The sequence below is a fragment of the Phacochoerus africanus genome, chromosome 6 (genome assembly GCF_016906955.1).
Source record: "Phacochoerus africanus isolate WHEZ1 chromosome 6, ROS_Pafr_v1, whole genome shotgun sequence".
Classification (NCBI taxonomy): domain Eukaryota; kingdom Metazoa; phylum Chordata; class Mammalia; order Artiodactyla; family Suidae; genus Phacochoerus; species Phacochoerus africanus.
The window spans coordinates 18,748,627-18,774,677 of NC_062549.1; the positions used below are offsets into that span (position 1 = coordinate 18,748,627).

The 26,051-nt window shown below is 41.5% G+C and overlaps 1 protein-coding gene across 3 annotated transcripts in view; it reads right to left on the bottom strand.

The window, feature by feature from the left end:
* COL14A1 (collagen type XIV alpha 1 chain) overlaps nt 1–26,051 on the bottom strand; it is a 238,160-nt gene that overhangs the window by 112,941 nt on the left and 99,168 nt on the right. For all 3 annotated transcript variants that reach the window (XM_047783350.1, XM_047783349.1, XM_047783351.1), the window contains exons 20-24: nt 24,039–24,168; nt 19,350–19,472; nt 15,674–15,823; nt 11,631–11,747; nt 3,083–3,229 (exon numbers count right to left, since the gene is read on the bottom strand). In XM_047783350.1, coding sequence (XP_047639306.1) covers nt 3,083–3,229; nt 11,631–11,747; nt 15,674–15,823; nt 19,350–19,472; nt 24,039–24,168 — 667 coding nt within the window. The remainder of the gene's footprint in view (nt 1–3,082; nt 3,230–11,630; nt 11,748–15,673; nt 15,824–19,349; nt 19,473–24,038; nt 24,169–26,051) is intronic.

The window sequence follows — 26,051 nt, forward strand, 5'->3', positions numbered from 1 at the left end:
GTGATCTACACTGCAGCTTGTGGCAACGTTGGATCCTTAACCCACTGAGCAAAGCCAGGGATTGAACATGTATCCTCAAGGATACTAGTTGGTTCTTAACCTGCTGAACCACAACAGGAACTCCGATTTTGCATTTTCTTTAATGTAAAAAACTGAGGCATATCCTCAGTTCAGTCAATAAATTAAGAACAAAGTGAGTGAACGGCTGTGGCAGCCAGATCAACATGTTTGGTCAGAACATCTGGCCTGAGAATCTCTTGGATAAGAAGAACCACCATGCATGGGTGACACGTGTTTATGTTCTCTATGTGGCATACAGATGGTCCCCATCTTCCAGTATGTGAGAAGCTGTCACATGGAAGAGGGAACAGTCTTGATCTGCATTGCTTCCGAAGGCTGAACTAAAGCCAGTGTGTAGAAACTCTAGGATGACAGATGTTCCCAACAGAAGGAAAACATTTACATCAGAGCTTTCCAAACTCACCCTTGATGGGTAGTTAACAGTTGTGAGGTTAAGGTTAGGGGAAGTCAAAGCAGACCAGGGGCCCCAAACTCAAATATTTTTAGAGGTCAGGAGAGTAACGAATGTGAGACAGGACTTAGTCTAAACATTTAAGGAATAACAAACTTGAGAGCACATATACGTCTAAAAGAGACAGCAGTTACTGCGTTTCCGTAGACTAGCACCATGAGAATATATGTGCCCTGTATCGTCAGATGTTTTGATTTTTTTTTTTTTTTTTTTGCTTTGCAGGGCCACACCCATGGCATATGGAAGTTCCCAAGCTAGGGGTCGAATTGGAGCTGGAATTGTCAGCCTATGCCATAGCCATAGCAATGCCAGATCTGAGCCACATCTGCAACCTACACCATAGCTTGTGGCAACACCAGATTCTTAGCCCACTGAGCAAAGCCAGGGATAGAACCCATATCCTCCTGGCTACTGGTTGGGTTCTTAATCTACTAAGCCACAATGGGAACTCCATGAATTTTCCAGAATACTTTAAAACTCACCCCCCCCCAAAAAAAAGACCCAGAGAAAACACCATTGATTGTAAGAACTAACACCATGGCCATCGGTTTGTGACTTTCAGGCAAGATGGTCACGGTGATAACAAAAGTACTTGTTCCATAGGAGACAGGCTGAAAAGTTCCTCAGCAGGCTCTTTTCATTGGATCTTTACTGCCACCAAAGGAGGTAAGAGAGTAGGTATTTAATTTTATTAATTTTCTAGTTTCTCAGATAAGCCCTTATTGACAATTTAGTGTAACTTTTTAGGTATTTAATTATATTGATAAGCAAAAAGTAGCTCAGAGATACTGACTTGCTCAAGCCCACAGCACTAAACAGAACTCCAATCAGACCTGTTGAACTTGAAATCTTTTTTTTTTTTTTTTTTCCCCACACCAGGGATTGATCTCCTGCCACAGCAGTGTCAACACCAGATCCTTAAACTGTTAGGCCAGGGAACTCCAGACTCTAAATCTTATGCACTACCAGGCTCGTACTAATTTTGAAATTACATAATCCTCTATCCATAAAACAAATTCTAATGAGCAATAAAAAACTAACCACTGATATATTCTTCAACATGGATAAAGCTCAAAAATATGCTAAGTGAAATATGCCAGATGCAAAAAGCTACATCTTACATATTCCCATTGATATGGAATGTCTAGAAAAGACAAATGTAGAAGACAAGAAAGTAAACTGCCTGGGCAGACTGTGGGAAAGAGGTCTCTCTGTTGAACGAGCATGAAAGATCTCTTTGGATTGATGCGAATGCTGTAACATGGGATTGCGGTGATCGTTGCACAACACTTTAAATGTACTGAAAAAAAAAATCACTGAATTGTAGGAGTTCCTGTCATGGCGCAGCAGAAACAAATCTGACTAGGAACCATGAGGTTGAGGATTCAGTCCCTGGCCTTGTTCAGTGGGTTAAGCATCCGGCGTTGTCGTGAGCCGTGGTGTAGGTCGTAGATGCGCCTCAGATCCTGCATTGCTGTGGCTGTGGTGCAGGCTGGCAGCTACAGCTCCGATTAGACCCCTAGCCTGGGAACCTCCATATGCCGTGGGTATGGCCCTAAAAAGACAAAAGACAAACAAAAACAAAAACACTGAATTGTACACTTAAAATGGATGAATTTTATGGAATGTAAATTACACCTCAAAAGCACATGTGTAATGTAAACTATTGACTATGTGAGTGTTATGAAGTAAAATCTTTGTGTTAGGAAAAAAAAGTAGATGATTCAGTTAACTATGATTTCACCTTCTTTGTCTGAAGGTCATATATTGATGCAGGGCAACTGAAAGACATGGGTAGTAGAACTTTCTAAACATCAGAACATGGTAGAGGGGCTACCACCTTTTCAGACATTAATCTTCAGGGATTTCAAGTTTAAGTTCAAGATACTGGATCGGGGACACACAAATGCCCCCCAGAATTCACTACAATTCAAGTCATTTTAATGTTTGTGACCTCTAGGTCAGGAATCCTTGATTCAAATCCATATCAAGAAGTTGACAGCATCCTTGCTCTTTAGAAGATGTAAAAAGTGCTTTGTTTTCATGTTATCCTTTGCCTTTCCCTTCAGTGCATCAGCTTTTCAGCCAGCTTGGAAAAAGCACCGAAGTCTCTTAAGTAGGCAAGTCTAGGGTCAGCCAGTTGGAACATCTTGGCTCCCTTCCCACCTCATGGCTGTAGGAATATGTCATTGTTTTAAGGTTGGGACCCAGTCCTTACACTTCATTTCACACTCCACATACCACAAACATTCCTAATGGAAATAGATCACAATATAGGCCATTGTTTCAAGCACTTTGCCATCATATGGCCTTCTGGTCCCTTGCGACAACATCGGGAGGATGGCAAAAAGCCATAAAGATGACATCAGTGGGCCACAGCCAATGAATTCTGGGACTCGATGAGACAAGCACAACTTATATTACAGATATTCCTAGATAGCAAAGGCTAATATTTTTCTAAATAGAAAAAGATTTTTCAAGCAAAACAAGATGCCTAAAATATTGTTCGTTCACGGAGACAGGGATCAGGAAACAACACGGTTGACTTACTTGTTTTTTCCATTATGCTCACACTGGGTCCCTCCATCTCCTGAAGCTTTGTGTAAACACTGATTTTATATTGTGAATCAGGCTGAAGTCCATAGAAGCAATGCCTGGTTGTTCCTCCACCTAGAGTGGATTCTTGCTTTTGTGTATCTGCAATCAAAACAAAACAAAACACACATATATGACATTTTTTTAAAAAACAGCCATCAGTAGATAATTTGCTTCTAAAATGCTTCATAGGGATGACCTATTCAGATTTCTCCAGAATGAATTAAACTTGTTTGAGGTGTTATTTTTTTTAAAGAGTTATGACAGGCACTGATTTTTTTAATAATTGAAAATCACTTATATGTGCATAAAAGAGACTAATAAGTCTCACCTTATCAGTCAACTTCCTCTAACAAACAGAGAATTGGTAATGTTTATAATTAGATGTACACATCTCAATTGATCTATTGGACAGGTAGGGAGGTGAGTATACTTATCTTTAAAACATTTCTTTTTATTTAATGTGATTTTCCAGAACACAGTCAAACAAATAAAAATCGACATAAAAAGATACAGCTTATTACCATACAAAAGGACATCCTTCTTGGCAGTGGTCTAAAGATATAAGTAGAGGGTTAGAAACTAAGGTTCTAAGCAGTCTTCATGGCTGTGGGCCAAGGGGTGGGCTTCCAGAATCCCAGAAGCTTTGTCCATGTGTCCAGGTTGTGTGCAAAGCTCCCACAAATGCAAGCAAGTGCTTGAAGCAGCACTGGGACAGCGGGGGTGTCCCCAGACGGTCCGAGTCCCACCTCTCAGTCTTGACTTTTAACTGACATTCACGCCTTCTTTCAATAGCAAAGGAGACTCCGAGGGAGCTTAGAAGAGGCTTTCCAAATTCCTTGGATTCACTTTAAAGATCTTTTTTAAAAAAAAATTCTTTTAAAATCATAATTAAGGAAATAGGACATGGTGCTTAAGTGGCTTAGGACCATACATGCCATAAAACTCAGTCTTCCAACTCCTGGTTTCAAGGTTCTTTTTGTGGTGCCAAGGAGACATGTCACACACAATCTTTTCCATATCCCACCTTCTCTGTCCTGTCTCTGCCGTGGCAGAGACACAAAGAACTTAGAAGGCCTGACGAGCTGCTGGCTATTTTCTCCATGCCCATCCCCACAGGAAAAATTGCTTTGCCTTCCTGAAAGAGTTAGTGCCTGCTCTAGGGCTTGGAGTCTGGGCAAAGCCGGATTAATTATACTAATCATTTTCTGAGCGCTTACTCTCATACCAGGTTCTGTGCCTGGTATTTAATGACCAAAATAACAGCCAAAGTAATAATGGTCGATATCTAGTGAGCATTTACCACGTGCCAGGCCCTAGTCTAAGGATCTTATATATATGAATTCATTTGATCCCTATAATATTTATGGTTTTCCCCAACTGAAAGACAAGAAACTGGAGGCCAGACAAGTTTGTGCATACACTAAGGTGCAGAATTTAAATGTAAATTCAGACCTTCAAAGCCCCGTCTCAAAGGATGTTGCTTTCATTTCCGTTAACACAACAGAAAATAATGTGAGTTAAATATACGATTTGTTTCAAAACAAAACAGTTTGAGAGCTGCTGAGTGCATATGAAATTGGCAAGCATGATAGCTAGGGAGATCAGTCCTCATGGCTAAGTGCTTTATGACTCCATTCAACGTGGGCAGCCTAACTTGGTGGCTTTCATTACAGAGGAATTTCAAATGGGTTTTCTTCATAGGCATAGTGTGCTTATTATTATCATTATCATCATTATTATTATTATTATTTTGTTTTTTTTAGGGGCACACCCACAGCATATGGAGGTGCCCAGGCTAGGGGTTGAATCAGAGCTGCAGCCGCCAGCCTACACCACAGCCACAGCAACGCCAGATCTGAGCTGCATCTGCGACCTACACCACAGCCCATAGCAACTCCGGATCCTTAACCCGCTGAATGAGGTCCGGGATCGAACCCAAATCCTCATGGATACTAGTCAGGTTCATTAAACACTGAGCCACCATGGGAACTCCTATTATCATTTTTTAACTACATGAATAATTGGTTAAAAAGCAAAATCGCTGCGACCATGAAAAAAGAAAAAATACACCATGCAAATTTCCCTCTAGACTGATTTTCATCTGATTTATAAATTTCATCCTTCCAGTCAAAGTTTTATGTAGCTTTATTTCTAAGAATTTAAAAATCATGCTTAAAAGCTACAGTGATTAAACATTACACATGTAATTTTGTGCTTAAAAAGAACTCCTGTGAAATGTTATTTATCGTTTATTAATATAAATATACTGTAGAAAATATTAAAAAATACCAGTTGTTTTTTTAAGCATAAAACGTGAAAATGTCGGAGTTCCCGCTGTGGTGCAGTGGGTTAAGAATCTGACTGCAGTGGCCTGGGTTGTTGGGGAGGTTTGAGTATAATCCTCAGTGCCGCAGTGGTTCAAGGATCTGGCATTGCTGCAGCTGTGGCTCTGGTCACAGCTGAAGGTTGGATTCAGTCCATGGCACAGGAACTTCCATATGCCACAGGGCGTGTGGCCATAAAAAGAAAAAAACGAGTGAATATGTTAACTAGTGATTATTGTCTATTTTAAAAGTGTAATACCTGTTACATTTTCATCTACAGTTTAAATACATACGTGAACAAAAATATATTTACTATAAGGCACGTGTCAGAACAAAAATGATATGTCATTTAAAATTTTGTCTATGGGCAAATCCTGATTTTTTTTAAAAAATATAACTAAATTAAGGTCATTTGTTAAATGAAATTCGAAATTTATTTTTATAATTGTGAAACTCGAGAGTTTCAAAAGTGAACTTTATAATATAATCTTTAGTAATATATTTGCTTGGAATGACTTAGGTCTACCACAGTATTTTCTTTACCATATATTATAAAAAACGATGAAATAAAAAAGTTGTTAGAGTGTTTGTGAGATTATATATTGCCACGAAAGAAGTTTAATAGTAAGAAAATATGAGTCAACCCTGCCCTCTGCTTTGCCAATGTGAAGTTCAGGCTGGGATTCCCAGGCTCAGAACCCCATCATAGCTGCTTCTCTCTGATCATCAACCACTCTTAGGAGCCTCCTCCATCTCCTGAGAACCACGTGAAAGACAAACATGTCCTAAATTCTTTGCATAGATTATCTTTATCTCCACAAAAGCTTCCGGGACTCTCCAGGAATCAATTCTAGTAGTGTGCTTTTCTGTCATTTCCTCTATTTCTCGTGAATACTCATACATTTTACAAGCCTTTGGCACCAGAATATAAATGGGTTTCACCGCTACAACAAAAACAACAGAAAAATCTACAAATCATTGGAAAACTGGAACAGGCACTGTAACATTTATGGGAAACAGTATCGGTTTGATCCCAATGCTAACAAAGAGGGGTTCCATGAATGGAGGTATATCCTAGTTGGTTTTGGCATATGTGATTCAGGCCTAATGGCTTTGCCTTAAAGAAAAACATTTAAACCGATCAAACGATGACTAATTTCCTCAACCCTTTGTGCCAAAAGCCAGGAGTTAAATTTATGTTTTGGACCAGGGGACAAAAATCTGTCGTTGTGCATTCCCTCTTATGAAGCAAAGTTAAAAGCATTCTCCGGGTTATTATCATACAGATTATCATGCCACCAACTTGACTCATCAAAATGTCCTATGGGGAGTTACCAAGATCCACAGGCAAAGCATATCCAGGATCCAGGATGCTCAGCTGGAAGTTTATGATCTATGCTTCCACTCCCCAGGTCTTCCAAATACCCTGATCCCCAAACATAATACCACTGCCTCCCAAAGTTCTCATCTCATCTTGAGAATAAGTTTTGTTGCATACGATCTTTTTTTTTTTTTTTTTTAATCTGGCTCCTCCTCAGGTAGGCTCTCCACTATGCTGCCGTTCTCTTTCCTTGTTAATGAATAGCAGAGCATTTCAATGAATTGACATTTCAATACCAAAAGACAGAAGACAAAATGAACATCCTTTGAAACTTAAAAAAATCCCACTAAAGGAGTTTCCCTTGTGGCTCAGCGGGTTAAGAACCAAACTCGTATCCATGAGGATGCAGGTTCCATCCTTGGCTTTGCTCATGGGTGAAGGATCCAGGGTGGCTGCAAGCTGTGGCATAGGTCGCAGATATGGCTTGGAGCTGGAGTTGCTGTGGCTGTGATGGAGGCCCGTAGCTGCAGCTCCAATTTGACCCCTAGTCCAGAAACTTCCATATGCCACAAGTGCAGCCCTAAAAAGAAAAAAAAAATCCACCTAAAAAGACATGCACCCAGTTACTGGGATTTGGGAGGGAATCACAGTACCGTGGCCCCTGTGGTGTGTAACTATTCTATAGTCAACACGAGGCTACTCAAAAACAGCTGGACCGAGAGACAGGGCTCTTGAGCATCTGAGGAACCAACAGGGGCTCTCATGGAGCTCTGTGTCATTCAAAACCAACCCAAAGTCTCTGTCCTACAATTAACCAAGAGCCTACAATTTAATTTGGAAAATGGATCCCTGACTCAAAAACATTTTTGAGTTCGGCCTCTCCCAAGACTTGATCCTTCTGGTAATATTTCTTTTTTTCCTTCTTGGCTATGAAAAAAAACAGTCATAATATTTACGTGGGTAGAGGACAGCTGTTGTTTTTGCCTGTCTTGCATTTAATCTCTCTTTCTTTGAATCCATGCCTCCCCACACTTGGGTGTTTTTTTTTTTTTTTGTCGTTGTTGGTTTTTTTTTAATTTGGAAAGGACTGAATAAGAATGCCCTGCCCCCACACCTCCAGATACGGGGGTGAGAGCTAACCAGGTCCCACCTGTCAGTTTATTTCATGCCCTTGAACTCAATGAGAGATTTAGGGGCATGTGACCCCAAAGCAGGCCAATATGACTCAGTTCCTGGATGTTTGTGGGAATTATTGAGAAAGAGGAGTTTTATTTCCACTAAGACTATTAAGCTGGAAGCAAGAAGGATGTCATTCTGGATCTGACTGGAGCCAACTCACAATCTGGTTGAGAATAAAGGCAGAGGAGGGCAGAGCAGAGGGGGAGCAGGGCTTCGTCTCCATGACATTGTTTGAACACCTAGGTTTAGATGAGCCTGAAGCCGGATACTGGTGAACTTCTCAGTATATTGGCCAGTAAACTGACCCTTTTGCTTAAGTCCCATTGATTGATGTTTCTGCCATTGACAAATCAAGCAAACAAACCTGATGATGGAGCCTGGCTGTTTTAGTCACAAAATCCTTGGAAATGTGTTGGTATGACCTCAGGTAAAAAGACTCAAAAGAAGTAATTTCTGAAAAACTGAAGCCCAGAGAAGTCAACCAGCAGTTGTGGTTTATTCTGACTTCATCTCAGAATAAAAAGAGCACATGACCAGGAGTTCCCATTGTGGCTCAGGAGAAACAAACTTGACTGGTATCCATGAGGATGTGGGTTCAATCCCTGGCCTCTCTAGTGGGTTGGAGATCCATTGTTGCCATGAGCTGTGGTTTAGGTCTCGGACGTGGCTGGGATCCCATGTTGCTGTGGCTGCGGTGTAGGCCGGCAGCTGTAGCTCCAATTCGACCCCTAGCCTGAGAACCTCAATATGCTGCAAGTGGAGCCCTAAAGAAAAAAGAAAAAAAAAGTGCACATGACCAGACCATGGGGAATTTAAAACACACACACTGAAAAAATTACCTGGCAGACAGTGGGAATTTGGCAGAGCCATTCAGAAAGAAGCCAGCCAGGTATAAAGCTTTTCTCCAGTACATGGGGGAAGTGGGTTCCATTTCTCTCTAGTTTCTCCTCTGATTGGAGGGTGGGAGGGGAAAGGACTGAATTTTCTGCAGAGACAGCATACGTAGCCAATGGGCGATATTACAGAGTTAAAACAGGGGGAGCCCTGGGGCTCATCCAGCCAAGAAAGTAGAGGCGCTTGATCACTAGGTCTTCAAAGGCCGTGATCAAGAGGATGATTGCATTTCTCCATGAGATAAAGAAACCGAACTAATACCTTCTCACTCCCAAGTGGAAAGACAATTCCCTGACCTAAATTATGTTAAGTTCAAATATTTAAACACATTCCCCTCTGCTATCCCCTCACTCACTCCCCCACCCCAGCACTCCATTTAAGGCCATCGGTTAGAGTCTGTTGCTTAATAATATTGGCTAATAATAATAAGTTGGTTACGAATACTCAGTTGGACACCTGAGCAAATGAGATGTAAGCTCACGGGGTTCATAAATCTCTTAGTTATAAATGCTGAAAAATAAACTGAACCACAGTTTTGTTCATTCCTGCTGAATTGAGACTGTCAAGGCTCAGCAGAAGGGTTCTTGGGCAGCCTGAAAAGAATACGGAGGGAAATAACTTAACTGGAAGATAAGAGGGAAATGTGGACTCCTATTGTTTGCTAGTAAAGATCCTGGCTTCCGAAAGAGCTTATTGAGGTTTCAAACTACAAGATCAATGATAACAAACACATCAATCACATCCTCGGATAAGATATTCCAGGGCTACTTGGCAAATATGCTAAAGTAAAAAGCCTTTACATTTTAAAAAAGATTAAAAATATTTTTTAGGAGTTCCCCATCGTGGCGCAGTAGTTAACGAATCTGACTAGGAACCATGAGGTTGTGGGTCCGATCCCTGGCCTTGCTCAGTGGGTTAAGGATCTGGCGTTGCCATGAAATGTGGTGTAGACTGCAGATGCGGCTCAGATCCCGCACTGCTGTGGCTCTAGCATAGGCCGGTGGCTACAGCTCCAATTAGACCCCCTACCTGGGAACCTCCATATGCCGAGGGAAGCGGCCCTAGAAAAGGCAAAAGGACAAAAATATACATATATATATTTTATTAAGTAGAACTTAATAAAAAAAGTATGGATTTCATTAATCCCATGATAAAGCCAGTTTTGCTATCATGTCAATCTATGTAATTAAAATTTTTCATAAAAGACAATAAATATCTATAGGGCCCTATGTCTCATCCTGTCAGCTTCTTCAGTGACAGAATAAAAAATATTCTGTGATCGTTTGGAAGTGTGATTTTTATAGTTACTTTTATCTTTTAAAGCTTAACAAATACCACTAAATGTGATAAATGTCAACCCTTCTATATTAAAGTGTGACTTAGCTAGTCTTAAAAAGATATATGAAACATAACTCAAGATTTTATAGCTGTTTCTCAAACAGTTGCACATCTTTCATCTAATTCTGCTTAAGCATCCCATAAATCATATAAATACCACCACAAAGTCCATGGGATTTGCCCTGATTTTCTTTTGTTCAATGTTTATTCCAGATTGAAGCCATGCCCATTTGCTTAGGCAATGTCTGGCTAAAGGGATCTATACAGGATCACATGTAGAGAATCAAAGACTTAGTGACTTAGCACATCACAGAGACAATGCCTTGGTTGATGTTGGCAGGAATCTCTTCTTGTCATGCTCCGCTTCTGGTCTCAGATTTTCAGCGTATTTCCCAAGCTCTCAGCACTCTACTCAACTATACTTTTCCACTTTCTGGATTGGATCAAATTAAGAGTTCTGTATTCTGAATGTAATTATAGCCAGGGAGGTAGCCTAATAAACTCAGTCCTATCCAGACTTGAAATATTAGCTCCTTCTGCTTTTTTAAACAGGGAAACCATGATTATTTGTCCTGAAAGAAAAAACTTTAACAATCTTGTCAGCTCCTCTGAGATCCTTCAGTGTCTCCTCTGTCTCCCCCATAGAGCAAGATGCAATTTTTCTACTGATAATGCAAATCTGATTAGAGTAATTTTCACTAGTTGATTCCATCTTCTGAATATTATCCATGCTACAACTGTGAAAAGGAGATTAACAGTCCCTGGAAACTCACTTTTGGGGAATCAGGCTTTTGGTGTTGTTCTTGATACTTTTAATGGACATAAGCAGACATTTTTAGTGTTGCAACTTTGAAACCAAATCCCAAATTGTAGATGTACTTTAAAAACGGTGATGCTGAAGAACCTACCCAGGATGGCATAGAGACATCACACCATCTCCTGAATAAGTGTTTGCTGGTCCCCGTTACCCCCAAAAGTAAAAAGAATCACTGAGAAAAAAACATTAAAGTAAACCTACATCCCCATAGGGTAAAGACCGAAGGAAGAACATCATAAAAGAGCATCATAAGAACATATGTTATTAGTCCTGGCTATTCAGCTCTTACCACGAAGAGCAGCTCACTTCTCCTGGGTGCTTCATATATGCAAAGCACTGTCACAAATGTTCCACCTGGGTTATCTCAGCCTAATCCTCCCAGAATGCCACGCGATCGCACTGTGGTTATACCCATTACCTACAGATGGGAAAATGGAGGTTTGGAGAGGCTAAATAATTGTCTTACCCAGCCATTCTGATGCCATATCCCGCACAATCCGGAACATAAAAAATTGCCTCCTCAAGAAGAATGCTTTTGACTAACGTCCCTTGTGTGCTGCCCACAGTGATACACAGAGCTAAGAACATGAGTCCTTGACAAAAACATAGGTGATGGGTTGCACTTACCCTGGACAGACTCTATAACTACCCTGTAGGCAGTGGCATGACGTTGTACCTGCCACCGAGCACACAAGCTGGTCATCTGGATCTGGTCTGCCTGAAGGTCGGTCACACCCAAAAACACTATAATGAAATGGAAACATAATTATGTCATATTATAGACAGTGCTACAAATGTCCCCAAGTCTGAAATTAACTTTAACATGGTAAAATTCTCGTTCAAAGTTCCGTAGTCATTGGTGAGAAATCCATCAAGTCACAATAAATTAGTGCACAAAAGAGAACTATTGCATGGTTTTAAAAAGCAGTTGCAGGACGTTCCCATTGTGGCTCAGTGGTACTGAGGCTGACTAGTATCCTTGAGGATGTAGATTTGACCCCTGGCCTTGATCAGTGAGTTAAGGATCCGGTGTTGCCATGAGCTGTGGTGTAGGTCACAGATGAGGCTTGGATCCTGAGTTGCTGTGGCTGTGGCACAGGCCAGCAGCTGTGGTTCCAATTCGATCCATACCTGGGAACTTCCATGTGCCACCAGTGCAGCCCTAAAAAAGGCAATAACAACAAAAACAAACAAACAAACAAAAAACAGTTGCAAACACCCATGTCATGTGGAGGTTTGTTTGCATTTGTAAACAAACAAACAAATAGATATTCTAGAAAGACCAAATGCAATGGATGGTGAAATTACGTTAATTTTAAATCTTTCCTTTTTACTTGTGTTTTTAAATATTCTGCAATTAATACATAATACCTTTATAATAAAAAAAGTTAAATACAATAGGTACTTATCAACCCCTGAAAGACAGTCCTGGTTTAAATAAAAGGAAAGAGCACAGCAGCCAAAATGGAAGAAGTCTTACTCAAATGGGAGCATTCCACATAGACTGGCCTTCAAAACACGACTGAATGAGAATTAACAAATTTTTGAAAACTTAAAAAGGAAAGCTTTAACACATCTAAAATAATAAAAAGAAATACACAGGAGTTCCCGTTGTGGCTCAGTGGTTAACAAATCAGACTAGGAACCATGAGGTTGCAGGTTCGATCCCTGACCTCGCTCAGTGGGTTAAGGACCCGGCGTTGCTGTAAGCTGTGATGTAGGTCACAGACGTGGCTCGGATCCCGAATTGCTATGGCTGTGGCGTAGGCCAGCAGCTGTAGCTCCCATTTGACCCTTAGCATGGGAACCTCCATATGACATGGGTGTGGCCCTAAAAAGACAAAAGACAAAAAAAAGAAATACACAGATTCTTATTAATCTTAGAACAAAGACTGTATATACAAAGATGACTCATAGGGAATTTATTTTGGGAAACGGTAAAAATATTATTTCCCCAATACAATAGAGCACTAAACATTCAACTTTTATCACTTAGATCCAAGTAGAAAAAGCAGAAAATTAACATTTACTTTCTCTAGTGACCTCTGACTTTATCAGCATCATTTTTTTCATACTGTTCCTTCTCTTTAAGCTACTTCATCAAATTTAAAAAGAGCTTAGGGAATTCCCATTTTGGCCCAGTGGAAACGAATCTGACTAGGAACCAGGAGGTTGAGGGTTCGGTCCCTGGCCTCGCTCAGCAGGTTAAGGATCCAGTGCTGCCATGACCTGTGGTTTAGGTCGCAGACGCCACTCGGATCTGGCCTTGCTGCAGCTGTGGCATAGGCCGGCAGCTACAGCTCCAATTCCACCCCTAGCCTGGGAACTTCCATAAGCTGCAGGTATGGCCCTAAAAAGCAAAAAAAAAAAAAAAAAAAAGGGGGTTTAAAAGTGGTTTTTCAAAATAGTAAAAATAATATGGACTAACCACAAGAACTTTTTGCCTAAGGTCAATTCAACAACTTTCTAACTCTCACAAAAAAAAAGGAAATAAATAATGATTTCTATAACCACATTAAATTTTAAAAACACCTTAAATTATTTGTCATTGTATGGGGTTTTATTTTGCTTGGGAGAAAGAGAGAGAGAAAACAAATAACAAATCAATCTAATTTTTACCTTGGACATAGAATATAAAACATTCGACACTCTCAGTCTTTGAAAATACATTTGGAGGTGTTCTCGCTGTGGCACAGTGAGTTAAGAATCTGACTGCAGGGGCTCAGCTTGCTACAGAGGTGTGGGTTTGATCCCCGGCCCGGCTCAGTGAGTTAAAGGATCTGGCATTGCTGCAGCTGTGGCACAGGTCTGCTCGGAATCAAACCCTGGCCAGGGAACGTCCATATGCTATGGGTGCAGCCATACATAAATAAATCAATAAAAACATATTTGAAATACTCACCACATTTATTAAAGGAGAGAAGAGAGGGTGAAACAGAAGATAGAGGGGAACAGAGAAAGGAGGATAGAAAGAGATATAGGAAGGAGAAGAGAGACCAATAAGAAATCACAGAGACAGAAAAAGAAGCACAGAAACAAAAGGTGATCGAAAAGGGAAAATGAAGGTAAACTAGAGGAGAGAGGAGATAAAGGGTGGGGAAATGCACAGGGGACTCTGAGGGGTACCCAGGGAAGGATGTGGGATTACTACAATGGCACAATGCAGGGAAATGACTTGGAGGTTAAGGTAGTACCTAAAACAGTACCATTTCAACAACTAAGTATGATGGAGATCAGAACCACAGGCTAAAAGCTTCCTAGATCTGTTAAAGATGGAGACGATTTCTTTTGAGGTGAAACTGACTCCATATCGAGCCCTTAAAATCTCCATAAAAGACAGTCCATAAAAGAGAATTCAGGAAGCTTCCTCTAATGAAAGGGGAAGATAGATGGCTTGGGATTTAGTGTAATATATGCCCCATTCTTGCATAAATCCTTTCACTGGATTAATTACCTGATTAATAATGAAAGTGAGAGATGGGCCAAATGCATAAGGCACAATTATTACAATAATAATAGTGGTTATTCATAGAGCAATTGCCCTATGGCAGACACCTTTCATATATTATTTCATTAATCTTCCCAAGTAGCCTGTAAATGGTTATTACTGTCTTCATTTTAGAGTTGAGAAAACTTGGGCTCCAAGAAGTTAAGTAATTTGCTCAAGTCCTCAGCTAATAAGTAGAACATTTAAGGCTTATACTTTCGATTAACCATCACTATCATTCTCAAGTGTGGGGCAGGTACTGTTGACAGCACTCAAGATACCTGCAATGATCACACAGCCAAACCATTTTTATTTGTGTCATTTAAGCATTATCTCTTTTTTTGGCCACACTCATGGCATGTGGAAGTTCCCAGGCCAGGGACTGAACCCTCACCACAGGAGTAACCAGAGCCACAGCAGTGACAATGCTGGGTCCTTAACTCGCTGAGCCACCAGGGATCTCCTTTATGTATTATCTTTAACATGTATTAAAAATATTGGTTTTCTGTTTAGAATAATTATGTGGGTTTTGAAAGCATTTAAGTGAAAAAAAAAAAACGGTAAGTCAATTTAAAGAAATATATTAAACAGATGGTGTGGAAGCATAACAAATATCAGGAATATGGAACATATGTGCTGGAGTTTGGAAAACACTGTATTATGCCATAGGTGTCTGCGAGGGGTGTATGCCAAGGAGAAGTCCCAGATGGGGTGCAGACAGCATGTAAACCCTTGAAAGATAAAGAAAAAAGTCTCTGGAGCGGTGCAAGTATCTTTTATGGATGGGGTGGGGGGATGGGCAAGGTTTGGCAAAAAGGCAAACTTCCCCTGGCTCCACTTTGATTGGCTTTGGCAGCATCAGGCTATAGGCTGGTTGGAAATTTTCACCTAATTTGAAAAATACCAGCAAAGACTTTCCAGAAGGAAATCCCATCCACCACCATCAAGTATATTTGAACTCCAGGTTCTGACATTCCGCCTGCCAACTAGAACTCTGAACTACAGCACCTACAGCCCTGAGTCAGGAGCACACCTTTCTTTCCATGAAACACCATCCATCCAGAAAGGGCAACGCTGAGGAAAAGAAAAGCGACAGCCACGTTGAAGCAGGGAGTTGAGTTACAGGGAACACAATGCAGCAAAACCACATGTGAGGCCTGAAGTGACCAGACATTAGTCTTACGTGTTTTCACCACGCCTGTCAGAGCATCGCTGAAACCTGAGGCCTGGGAAGCAAATATTTTCACGTTGTAGTCCATTCCACTGAGGAGGTTTGTGATAAGGATGGTGTTAATATTAGCTCCCACGAAAGTCTCCAGTGTTGGGCCAGCAACTAAAGAAGAAAGTATATTTCGGTTTGCAACAATATATGATGGAAATGTTCTCACATTAGGTTGTAATGATAGTTGTACAACTATAAATATAATAACATTCACCAGATTATTAAAAAGATAGTATATGGGGCGTTCCTGCCGTGGCTCAGCAGTTAGCAAACCTAGCATCCCTGAGGACACAAGTTCTATCCCTGGCCTCACTCAGTGGATCAGGAATCTGGCATTGCTGTGAGCTGTGGTGTAGATCACAGACTCGGTTCGGATCCCATGTTGCTGTGGCTGTGGTGTAGGCCTGCAGCTGCAGCTCCAATTGGACCTCTACCTGGGAACTTCCATATGCCATGGGTGTGGTCATAAAAAAAAATAGTATTATGGAAAAATGAAACACTTGTGAAGTAATTGTACACATTCAACTCAGTTTCAGATTGCCCAGAAGGCAAATAGCAGGGCTAGGGTTTGAATCTAGCTCCACTTAGCTCCAACACCATACATACCTGAATACCAGGCTAGATCTCTCTCTTCTTTTTTTTTTTTTTTTTTTTTCTTTTTAGGGCCACACCTGTGGCATATGGAAGTTCCCAGGCTAGGGGTCGAATCGGAGCTACAGTTACCGGCCTATGCCACAGTCACAACACTGAATCTGAGTGGTATCTGCTGCAGCTTGTGGCAACACCAGATCCTTAACTCACAGAGCGAGGCCAGGGGGTGAATCTGCATCCTGACAGAGACAATGTTGGGTCCTTAACCTGCTACGTCACAGTGGGACCTCACAGATCTCTTTTTGCGCATCTAGTGTTTTTTTCTCAAATATAGTTCTTTCCCTAGGACTTACCCGAGGAAGTTAGTCCACCTCACAATCCACCACCCACCATGTTATGAGGTCTTCACGATGGCGATACTGTGTTGCCCTAGGCTTTGGGGCATGTGCCAACCAGAAGTCATTTTCCATGACCCCTTCTCAGATACCCAGCTTTGCCCCCAGAAACCATGCAAGTGGCCATGCAGCAAATTTTATCACGGGCACCATGCTGCACCTTGCCACATGGGGGACCAGCATACGTGTTACCATTATCAGTTCTACCCACTCATCTTGTAATTTTTAAGACCAGACAGATGTCACTCTTATTCTAAGTCCCTCAACTGGTGGGCTTCTTTGGGCTTTTACATTTTCACCTCTGTTTCAATCCAGTGGGATCTTAGATTGATCATTAAAAACATTTCTCACTATGTCCTATCTAAAAGTATTTACCTCTGGCCTCTTCCATATGTGCTCATTCTTTTTTCTTTCCTTCTTGGATATGCCAGGCCAGAGATCAGGTTCAAGCTGCAGTTGCCACCTATGCTGCAGCTGCCACAACACTGGCTCCTTAACCTGAGATGCCAGTCTGGGGATTAAACCTGCATCCCAGGGCTCTGGAGACACCACCGATCCCACTGGGCCACAGCAGGAACTTGCATTTATGCTCATTCTTTAAGAGCTTTGAGTTAGTGACAAGTTCCTAAAATGCTTATTACTTTACTCCAGAACCCTCCTCCTAATAATATATTTACATTTTTCTGTATGTATATTATCTCAGTAGGGATTTTCCCACACCCCAAACTCTCAATGCAAATGACATCATATAGTTCTTCCACTTGACCTAGAAATGGCCTTAGCTCTTGGGCTAGCTAATTCTTTTCTCTGGAGCAATGGGGGAGCAGGTGGCCTGCAGTGACTTCATACTTAATCACACCTGCTAGAGGCCAGTAGCAACCCCCGACACCCTAACTTGTGACAATCAAAAACATCTCTGCTGGGCAGCAAAATTATACCAACTGAGACCAACCTGCCTAAAACAAAGATATCTTCTCTCAGAAAATCTGATAAATATTTATAGAACTGGTCCAAAGAACAAATTTAGCAAGACCGTTTTGCAAATGATCATATGCCTCAGGCCAAAAGAAAACTTTGGCGATGGATCCCAAGGCATCGGTCTTGAGCAGGCTAGTGTATCCACGGTATATTCTTGCTATTTCATTTTTATGTTTCCTAGAGATGTTCGTCTGGAGAAATTGGAAGTGAGGTGTTTTAATTGTATGCACCTGGATCACGGGACACCGTAGAAATGTCTGGAAAGTGTTCTGGAGGGAAGAACAACATCTCAGATGACCAGTTGAGATTTGCAGGTTTTGAGGACCGAGAGAGACTTTTAATGACCCAAAGGATGGTTTTTAAATTTGCTGGCTAACTCGAGAAAAATGATTGGAGAACCCCGTTCTGCTGAACAACCAGAGTACTAAAAGCCCAGGTCCAGAAAACTAAGAAGACTCTTACAATATTTATTTATTTATTTATTTTTTGTCTTTTTGCCATTTCTAGGGCCAGGAAGTTCCACGTGTTGTGGGCATGGCCAGAAAATTCATCAGAGTCCTAAGAGGGTGGTCATAAAAGGCTTTTCCACAAGCCTCTCGGCCACCTTGATGAGAAGACCCCTCTCTCCTCACTTCCCATTTCATAATATCCTGAATGCAAGAGAAAGACCCAAGTTGGGGGAGATCAGGCCCTTGGTCCACATGCCGGTGGAGACCACATTCGACCTCACCTGCTACAGTATCATTTCCACACACCAAACGCTTCCATGAAGTTTTAACAAGAGACTTAAAAATAAATATAGGAGTTCCCGTCGTGGCTCAGTGGTGAACGAATCCGACTAGGAACCATGAGGTTTCAGGTTCGATTCCTGGCCTTGCTCAATGGGTTAAGGATCCGGCATTGCTGTGAGCTGTGGTGTAGGTCACAGATGCGGCCTGGATCCCACGTTGCTGTGGCTGTGGTGTAGGCTGGCAGCTGTAGATCCGATTCAACCCCTAGCCTGGGAACCTCCATATGCCATGGGTGTGGCCCTAAAAAAAAGACAAAAAAGAAATGAGAGATTCCAACTTGTGGTTGCCAAGGGGAAGGGAGAGGGGGTGGGATAGACTGGGAGTTTGGGATTAGTAGATGCAATCTATTGCATTTGGAATGAAATCCTGCTGGATAGCACAGGCAACAATAGCTAGTCACTTGTGATGGAACATGATGGAGGATAATGTGAGAAAAAGAATGTGTGTGTGTGAGTGTGTGTATGACACACACACAGATATAATATATGACTGGGTCACTTTGCTGTACAGCAGAAATTGACAGAACATTGTAAATCAACTATAATAGAAAAAATAAAAATCTTTAAAAAAAAGAAATGAGAGATTCCAAATGTTGAGAGCTTACATATCCATCAAGCCACAGAAGCTTTCTACGGCTATGGAGTCAAGGTTTCCTCAGGCTGGCTCCCTGCCTGGGGTGTATCCAGGTCAGGTGCCTCCCAAGTATATATTCTGCTCATTAACACACCCCCGTCATTTTTAAGGTGAGGTCATAACTTCAAAGCATTTTTTCTGAAAAGGGTAAGACATACTTTCTATTTCTTAAAAACAAAGATAAAAACAAAGTAAAAACAAAAATAATCTAGCTTTACAGATAATATTTTTTTTAAAAACACGACTTACCACTGACAGGTTTGTAGACAATCCGATAGCCCTTTACAGGGGAAGATGGGGGATCCCACGTAATGCGCAATCGGTTATACCATTCTTCTGAAACCCGTAAGTTTTGGGGACCAGAGGGTGGCACTGAGCAGAAAAGAACATTAAAAAAAAAGGGGGGATTAGTGTCTTTTCCGTCTTCACAGCCTACACTGTTGTTAATAAGATCCAAGATATCTTCCCACAATGCTAAAAATATTTGCAAGTGAAAATGCACCAAAACATACAATGAGAAGCCTTTGAGAATCCGTAGTTGTGCTAAATATTAAATAATAGAAAATAAGTACTCTTGCGGTAAAACACTTTTATCTGAAGATCAACAGTTTGTTCAATGTCATTTTGGCTTCTTTTTCTTCAGTTAATTTTCAGTAAAATGAATTGAATAGCATTTATTAGAAATTTCTGTTGACACGCCACCATGTTCCACTATCATAGGAGGTTTTTACAGCCATATCAAGGATGATTAGATAAGAGCAATGGAGGTAATTCTCAGAGGTCAGATTCCAATGATTTTTTTCTTTCATCGTCATAATGTTTATATTGTTTGAAATTTTATATCATTATAATCAATTTTTGTTGTTTTATTTTGTTTTATTTTTTTATTTTTTTATTTTGGGAGGGGGCGCTGTGCCCACCACGTGTGGCAATTCCTGGGCCAGGGATTGAACCTGCGCCACATCAGTGACCTGAGTTACTGCAGTGACAATGCCAGATCCTCAAACTGCTGTGCCACAAGGGAACTCCTGTATCAATTTTTTATCAAACTATTAAAGCCATTTATTTGGAGGACTTTTGTAAATTATTGTGCATATTGATGAATATTATCATTATCACTTTGTTGCTGACAGATATTAGTTGTGTTGATGGCTGCTTAAAATGAGCACCCATAAGACCATCCAAGATTATTTCAAGACCACACTTTGAAATAATTTCAAATGTGATATTTTTATAATGAGATTTACGTCATGTTTCTATAGTAATATACTTTAAACAGTTTTTATTTGTGTGAGTGTGTATGTGTGTTCATCATGGAACCCTTTAATGAATTTTGCTAATTTTGTTTTTTTTTTGTCTTTTTAGGGATATGGAGGTTCCCAGACTAGGGAGTGAATGGGAGCTACAGTTGCCTGCCTAAGCCACAGCCACAGCAATGCCAGATCCGAGCCGCATCTGCGACCGACACCACAGCTCACAGTAACGCCGGATCCTCAAACCACTGAGCAAGGCCAGGAATCAAACCTGCATCCTCATGAATGCTAGTCAGATTTGTTTTCCCTGAGCCATGACGGGAACTCCACAAATTCTGCTAATTTTTAACACGTAAAGTTAAAAGCAGATCTTCAAGCCCAGGTCATTAGCTGTTAAATGGAGCCCCCTGGCCTTCCCACCCCTTCGTACCCCTCCCCTAGAGTGTCAAGTTTCAGGTAACTTGATGAAACTTCAGTGTTAAATAACCCAATCCAAAACCAACTCAATATAGTAGAATTTACTCTGTTAATAGTAAACCATTCTTGCCTGTTTTTTATTTCAAACTTAGATTTAAAAGCACAGAGTTGATGTGCCATAAATGTTAAGTGAATGCTACTTGCTTTTTTTCTTCCATTGCTATAATTCTGTGGTTCTCAAACATTTATTTAGCAGCGAAATACCTAGTACGCTAGGAATGCTAATGCGTAGATCAAATTAGGATGCCAGCATACAGGTAAAAGTGAAGAAGAGCTTAGAGCTCTTCTACTGCTCTGCTCTTCCCTCTCCTTCTTTCCTTCCATATAACCCCGAGGATCAAACTTTAGAAGCTCTGAGGGCTCCTCACACTCTGATCTGGGTGACCTTTAGCAAAATGTGCAGGCTGAGTGTGCGTCTGATGGGAGGCTCTCATTGCTTGGCCCCGGGGAGGCCGGGGAGAGGCCAGCACTGCCAAATGAGGACAGACTATCCATTTGCTCAACTGAGCAGAGTCAGGACTTCAGGATTTGCAGCTACAGAATTTTAATGACTCGCCTACTTGCTAGAAAAATCCATACCTAGGTGTCCAGGTGCAGAATTCAGTCCATACCACCATGCCTCCCAGAATATGGGGCATGTAAAAGATGCCAGGCATGTAAAATTGTCTTAGACCAGCCAAACCAACCCAGCCCCCCGAGGCAACTCCAGTCAGTAATATATGGAAACAGAAGGATCTTCCAGCAAATCTTGCCTAATTTCCTGACCCACAAAATCAAGTGATACAATAAAACGGTTGCTATTTTAAGCCACCAGGCTCTGGGGTTATCTTCATGCAAGTACAATCACAACAGCAATCTTCTCATACTTAGTAAGTATGATAGATTAAAGACAGGCACAGGTTTTTTGACCTTTTTCCAATTGAGAGGTGGGGGGAGGGGGTATGAAGTTCTTTTTTTTTTTTTTCCCAAGAATTGACCAATTTCTAGGTTATTTATTTATTTATTTATTTAGCTGCACCTATGGCCTACGGAAGTTCCCAGACCAGGGAGTGAATCAGAGCCACAGCTGCAGCAACACCAGATCCTTTACCCACTGTGCCCAGTGGGAACTCCTCTGGGTTTGTTTGTTTGTTTTTTAATGCAAGTATAGTTTAAGACTGAGGCATCTCCTGTTACAGTTTTCTGAAATAGTGCAAGTTTATTCATATAACTGATACTTTTACATATAAAACATGATCATCTATGTAGATGCTGAAAAGATTTTTTTTAAAAAAATCTAACATTTATTTTGGTATGATACTCTTGGAATTGGGTGGGCTCCAGGGTCACCTTGACCAATAGACTATAGCAGAAATGCCACCGTGCTAGTTCCAAGCATAGCCCTCAACTGACCTGACAGTTTTTACTTTTCACCTCTTGGAACTCTTGCTCTCACAGTCCTAAGTCATCAGGTCAAAACCATGACGATCTTGCTGGAAGGACCAAATGGAAAGGCTCTGAGACAACATGAAGATAAAGAAGCCCAGCAAAGTCTAGCCTTCCAGGCATCCCCACCAAGATGCCAGGCATGTAAAATTGTCCTGGACCAGCCAGACCAACCCAGCCCCCCAGGCACCTCCAGTCAATAATATATGGAAACAGAAGGATCTTCCAGCAAATCTTCCCTAATTTCCTGACCTACAAAATCAAGTGATACAATAAAAAGGTTGCTATTTTAAGCTACCAGGCTCTGGGGTTATCTTCATGCAAGTACAATCACAACAACAAAGACAACTAAGACTCTGTGGCTCCTTGGCCAAGTGTTTTCATGCATACTTCTCACTTGATCATCGTGGCCAAATCACCTACAAAACACATTCTGTGCCACCTCCTCTGTGCCACACAGCACTATGGGGGATCGGCACCCAGAGGTGAACAGTGCAGATGAGGTCCTGGGCACTCGAGACAGACAATGAACAAATCCACGAATAAACAAGAAAATTTCAGCTAGCAAATAGGACCATGACATGACCAGAAACAAAAACACAAAAGCAACCTAGGATGATGTCAGAGAGGGTGGGTGCAACTATGCCCAGGTGTCAGAAAAGCCTGAGTGGGTGACCCTGAGCTTGGACCAAAATGACAAGAAAAAAACCAGAAAGGCAGACCTCTGGGAGAGGACATTTCCTGTGGAAGGAATGCTAGTTCATAGGTTCTAATGCAGAAACAAGCTTTAAAAGTCCAGTGACAATGCAGTTCCCTTTGTGGCGCAGTTCCCTTTGTGGCGCAGTAGAAAAGTCCAGTGACAATGCAGTTCCCTTGTATCCATGAGGACGAGGGTTCGATCCCTGGCCTTGATCAGTGGGGTTAAGGAGCCAGCATTGCTGTGGCTCTGACAAAGGCCGGCAGCTGCATCTCCGATTCAATCCCTAGCCTGGAAACGTTCATATGCCGTGGGTTCGGCCATTAAAAAAAAAAAAAAAAAAAGTCCAGCGACAAGCAGAAAAGGAGGTAAGGCTGGAGGAATTGTCAGGAGGGGGAGGTCAAAGAGATCAGCAAGGTCCAGCTCATCTAGGGCCTTCTAGGGCTGTGGGAACGATGTTGAGTACAATGGGGAAGAGGTTGGGGAGCTTGAAACAGAGGTGTGACAGGAAATCACTTACACTTTTAAAAGTTTCCTAGGGAGTTCCCTGGTGGCCTAGTGGCTAAGGATCCGGCATCACTGCTGTGGTTCAGGTTCAATCCCTGGCCTAAGAGCTTCGGCAAGGCATGGGCAAAGCCAAAAAAATAAATAAATAAATAAAGGAAGTTTCGCAGGATGCTGTGAGGAGAATAAAGGGTCCAGGAGTGGAAGCAAGGAGATGCGTGCACTCATTTGAGGGAGAGCGTGGCTTGGATGGAGGTGGAGCAGGTAGATGAAGAGAAAGACAGTCACGTAGAATTCCTCTCAACAGGAGTTGGGAGATATTAGATGCCAGGGGAGTAAGATGTTGTTTTTTTAAGTCTTAGATTTTAGAGACTAGAAAACAGAAGCCCAGAGTAGTTAAACAATCTGCCCAAAGTCACACAGCTTGAATATATAAAGACAGAATTCAAAGAGATTTTCTCTCTCCAAACCCCTTTTACTTTTTTCACCACCCTACCCTGGGGCTACCAGGGTGCATCAGAGAGGATGAGTGTTTCCACTTAATTATTTGGCTAGTGACCACGGGGAGAAAGCATCACGCACAGGTTTTTCCAGGGGCGGAGACGCTGACCCCTTCTCCGTCATCGTAGATGGGTGTCACTGTGACTTTGTATTCAGTATTGGAAAGCAGATTCTTCAGGAGGAGGTTGTTCTGGTTTCCAGACACCATAACCTGCAGAGATAAGCGAAAGACCACAGTTTCAGCAAGACCCTTGTTCCCGCCGGTCCACTAACACAGTAGGGCTATAGGCACTTTGAAGCATCAGAAGCAAGGAGATGTGCTTGGCGGGAGATGAGAAAAAAAAAAAAAAAAAAAGAGGCATCCATGCAAAAGCTTTTCCCTCTGAAATTCCCCTCAGAATAGCCCTTAGCTTCTAATCACTAATGCAGAAGGCTTCCATTTGAAGCGCTTAAGCTCTGAGGAATAGTCTTCTCTCAACATCTTTTCAGCATTTGTAACGTAGCCAGAAGAGAGAAATAATCATCTGTTTGGAAAGCAGGTGTTTATGGCTTAGGAGTGCTCAACCTCTAACCCAACCTGCGGATCATATTTGATTCTACTTAAGTATCCTCTTGAAAATTCAGCCTTCCTCTCTTCCCCTTTCAGAGATCATCTAACCCCACTGTTTTAGAAAAGGATGGAGGCTGGCCAAGAACAGCACAACCACACATTAAATCCAAGATTTCCGAGTTCAAAGATAATTTACCAGTGACACTAAAAAATGTGACAGCTTTTTTATTTCTGAAAGGAGATGTCGTCCTCAATCTGAAATCACCATTCCTCTGACTCTAAAGGCTGCAAAAAAAAAAAGAACATGCATCGGCGGGGTGGACACCACTCAAGCATCGGTGCAATGTTCCTTGTGGCTCAGCAGTGCAAATCCTGGCCTCCATACAAGAATGTATGGACCAGAAAAGCCACATGTTCTCAATGCTAAAACCACAGAACTTTCTGCCTAGGCTCCAGGCTTTAGATGCTGGCACATCTCTGGGCCATTTGAGAGACTTAAGCATGGCTGGAAAAAATGCTAGGATGTAAGAACTGACCCAAACCCGTTTAAGGGAGTCACAAGACTGGGACAGCTGGAGATGCTTTTGGATTCAAGAGCTGGGTAAAATGCCAGCAGGCAAAGGGTGTGCTGTCTACTTCTGGATGAGGAAAGGAACCTATAAATCATGGAATAAGCCCTCGAAAGCCTCAAGCTGAACTTAGGAGCAGCTGTTGCTAAGATATTGCGAAGCTCTAAAAGCGGGGGTTTTTTTAATACGAAAAAAAGGAAGTCAGAATTAAGTGATTTCTCTTAGATTAATAAGATTTTGCTCCTCAGTTGAAATGACATTGAAATATATAGGGTGGTACTCCTGGGAGGTAGATTTTACAAAAGGAGCTCTGTTTTATTCTAGGATGAGTTAGATAACCCTGGCATTAAGAACATGTAATGGAAGACTCGTGGTTGCCTTGACTTGTCTTTACCTCATCCATGTAGCTTTCTTTAGGGCATCTCTTTTCAACATTACCCTCTGGAGCGCAGAGCCTGGGCATCTGTTCCAAGATGTCTGTCTAGCAAACCACCCATGGTTATGTTCCTTAAATAAGGTCATCCCTCAAACTGGGATGCACATAGCCTTGGAACCAAAAAAAAGTAGCTTATAGGGTATGAAAAGCAGTAGGACCCTGCTGGAGGGTTCATTTAGTTTGCTAGGTAGTACTTGCTGTGGTTGATAATAATAGCCCTCATTTAGGTAGCTATTATCATGTGCCAGGTGCTACTCCTCTAAGTATTCTAATACAGTAATTGACTTACTCTTTACCACGATCCTTTGAAGTAAGAAGTATCGTTACATTCATTTTACAGATGAGAAGACTGAGGCTTACACAGCTATTGAGTTAAAAAAAAAAAAAAAAGCCATATTGAAATCCTGAGTATCTGGCCCAAGCCTTTTTTAACCACTGCCCTCTATTCCACTTAACTGCACTACCTGAATCTCTTTATCCTAGTGATAGCCATTCCCTGGGATAAAATATAAACCTCCTCTTGGGTATGCAAAGTTCCT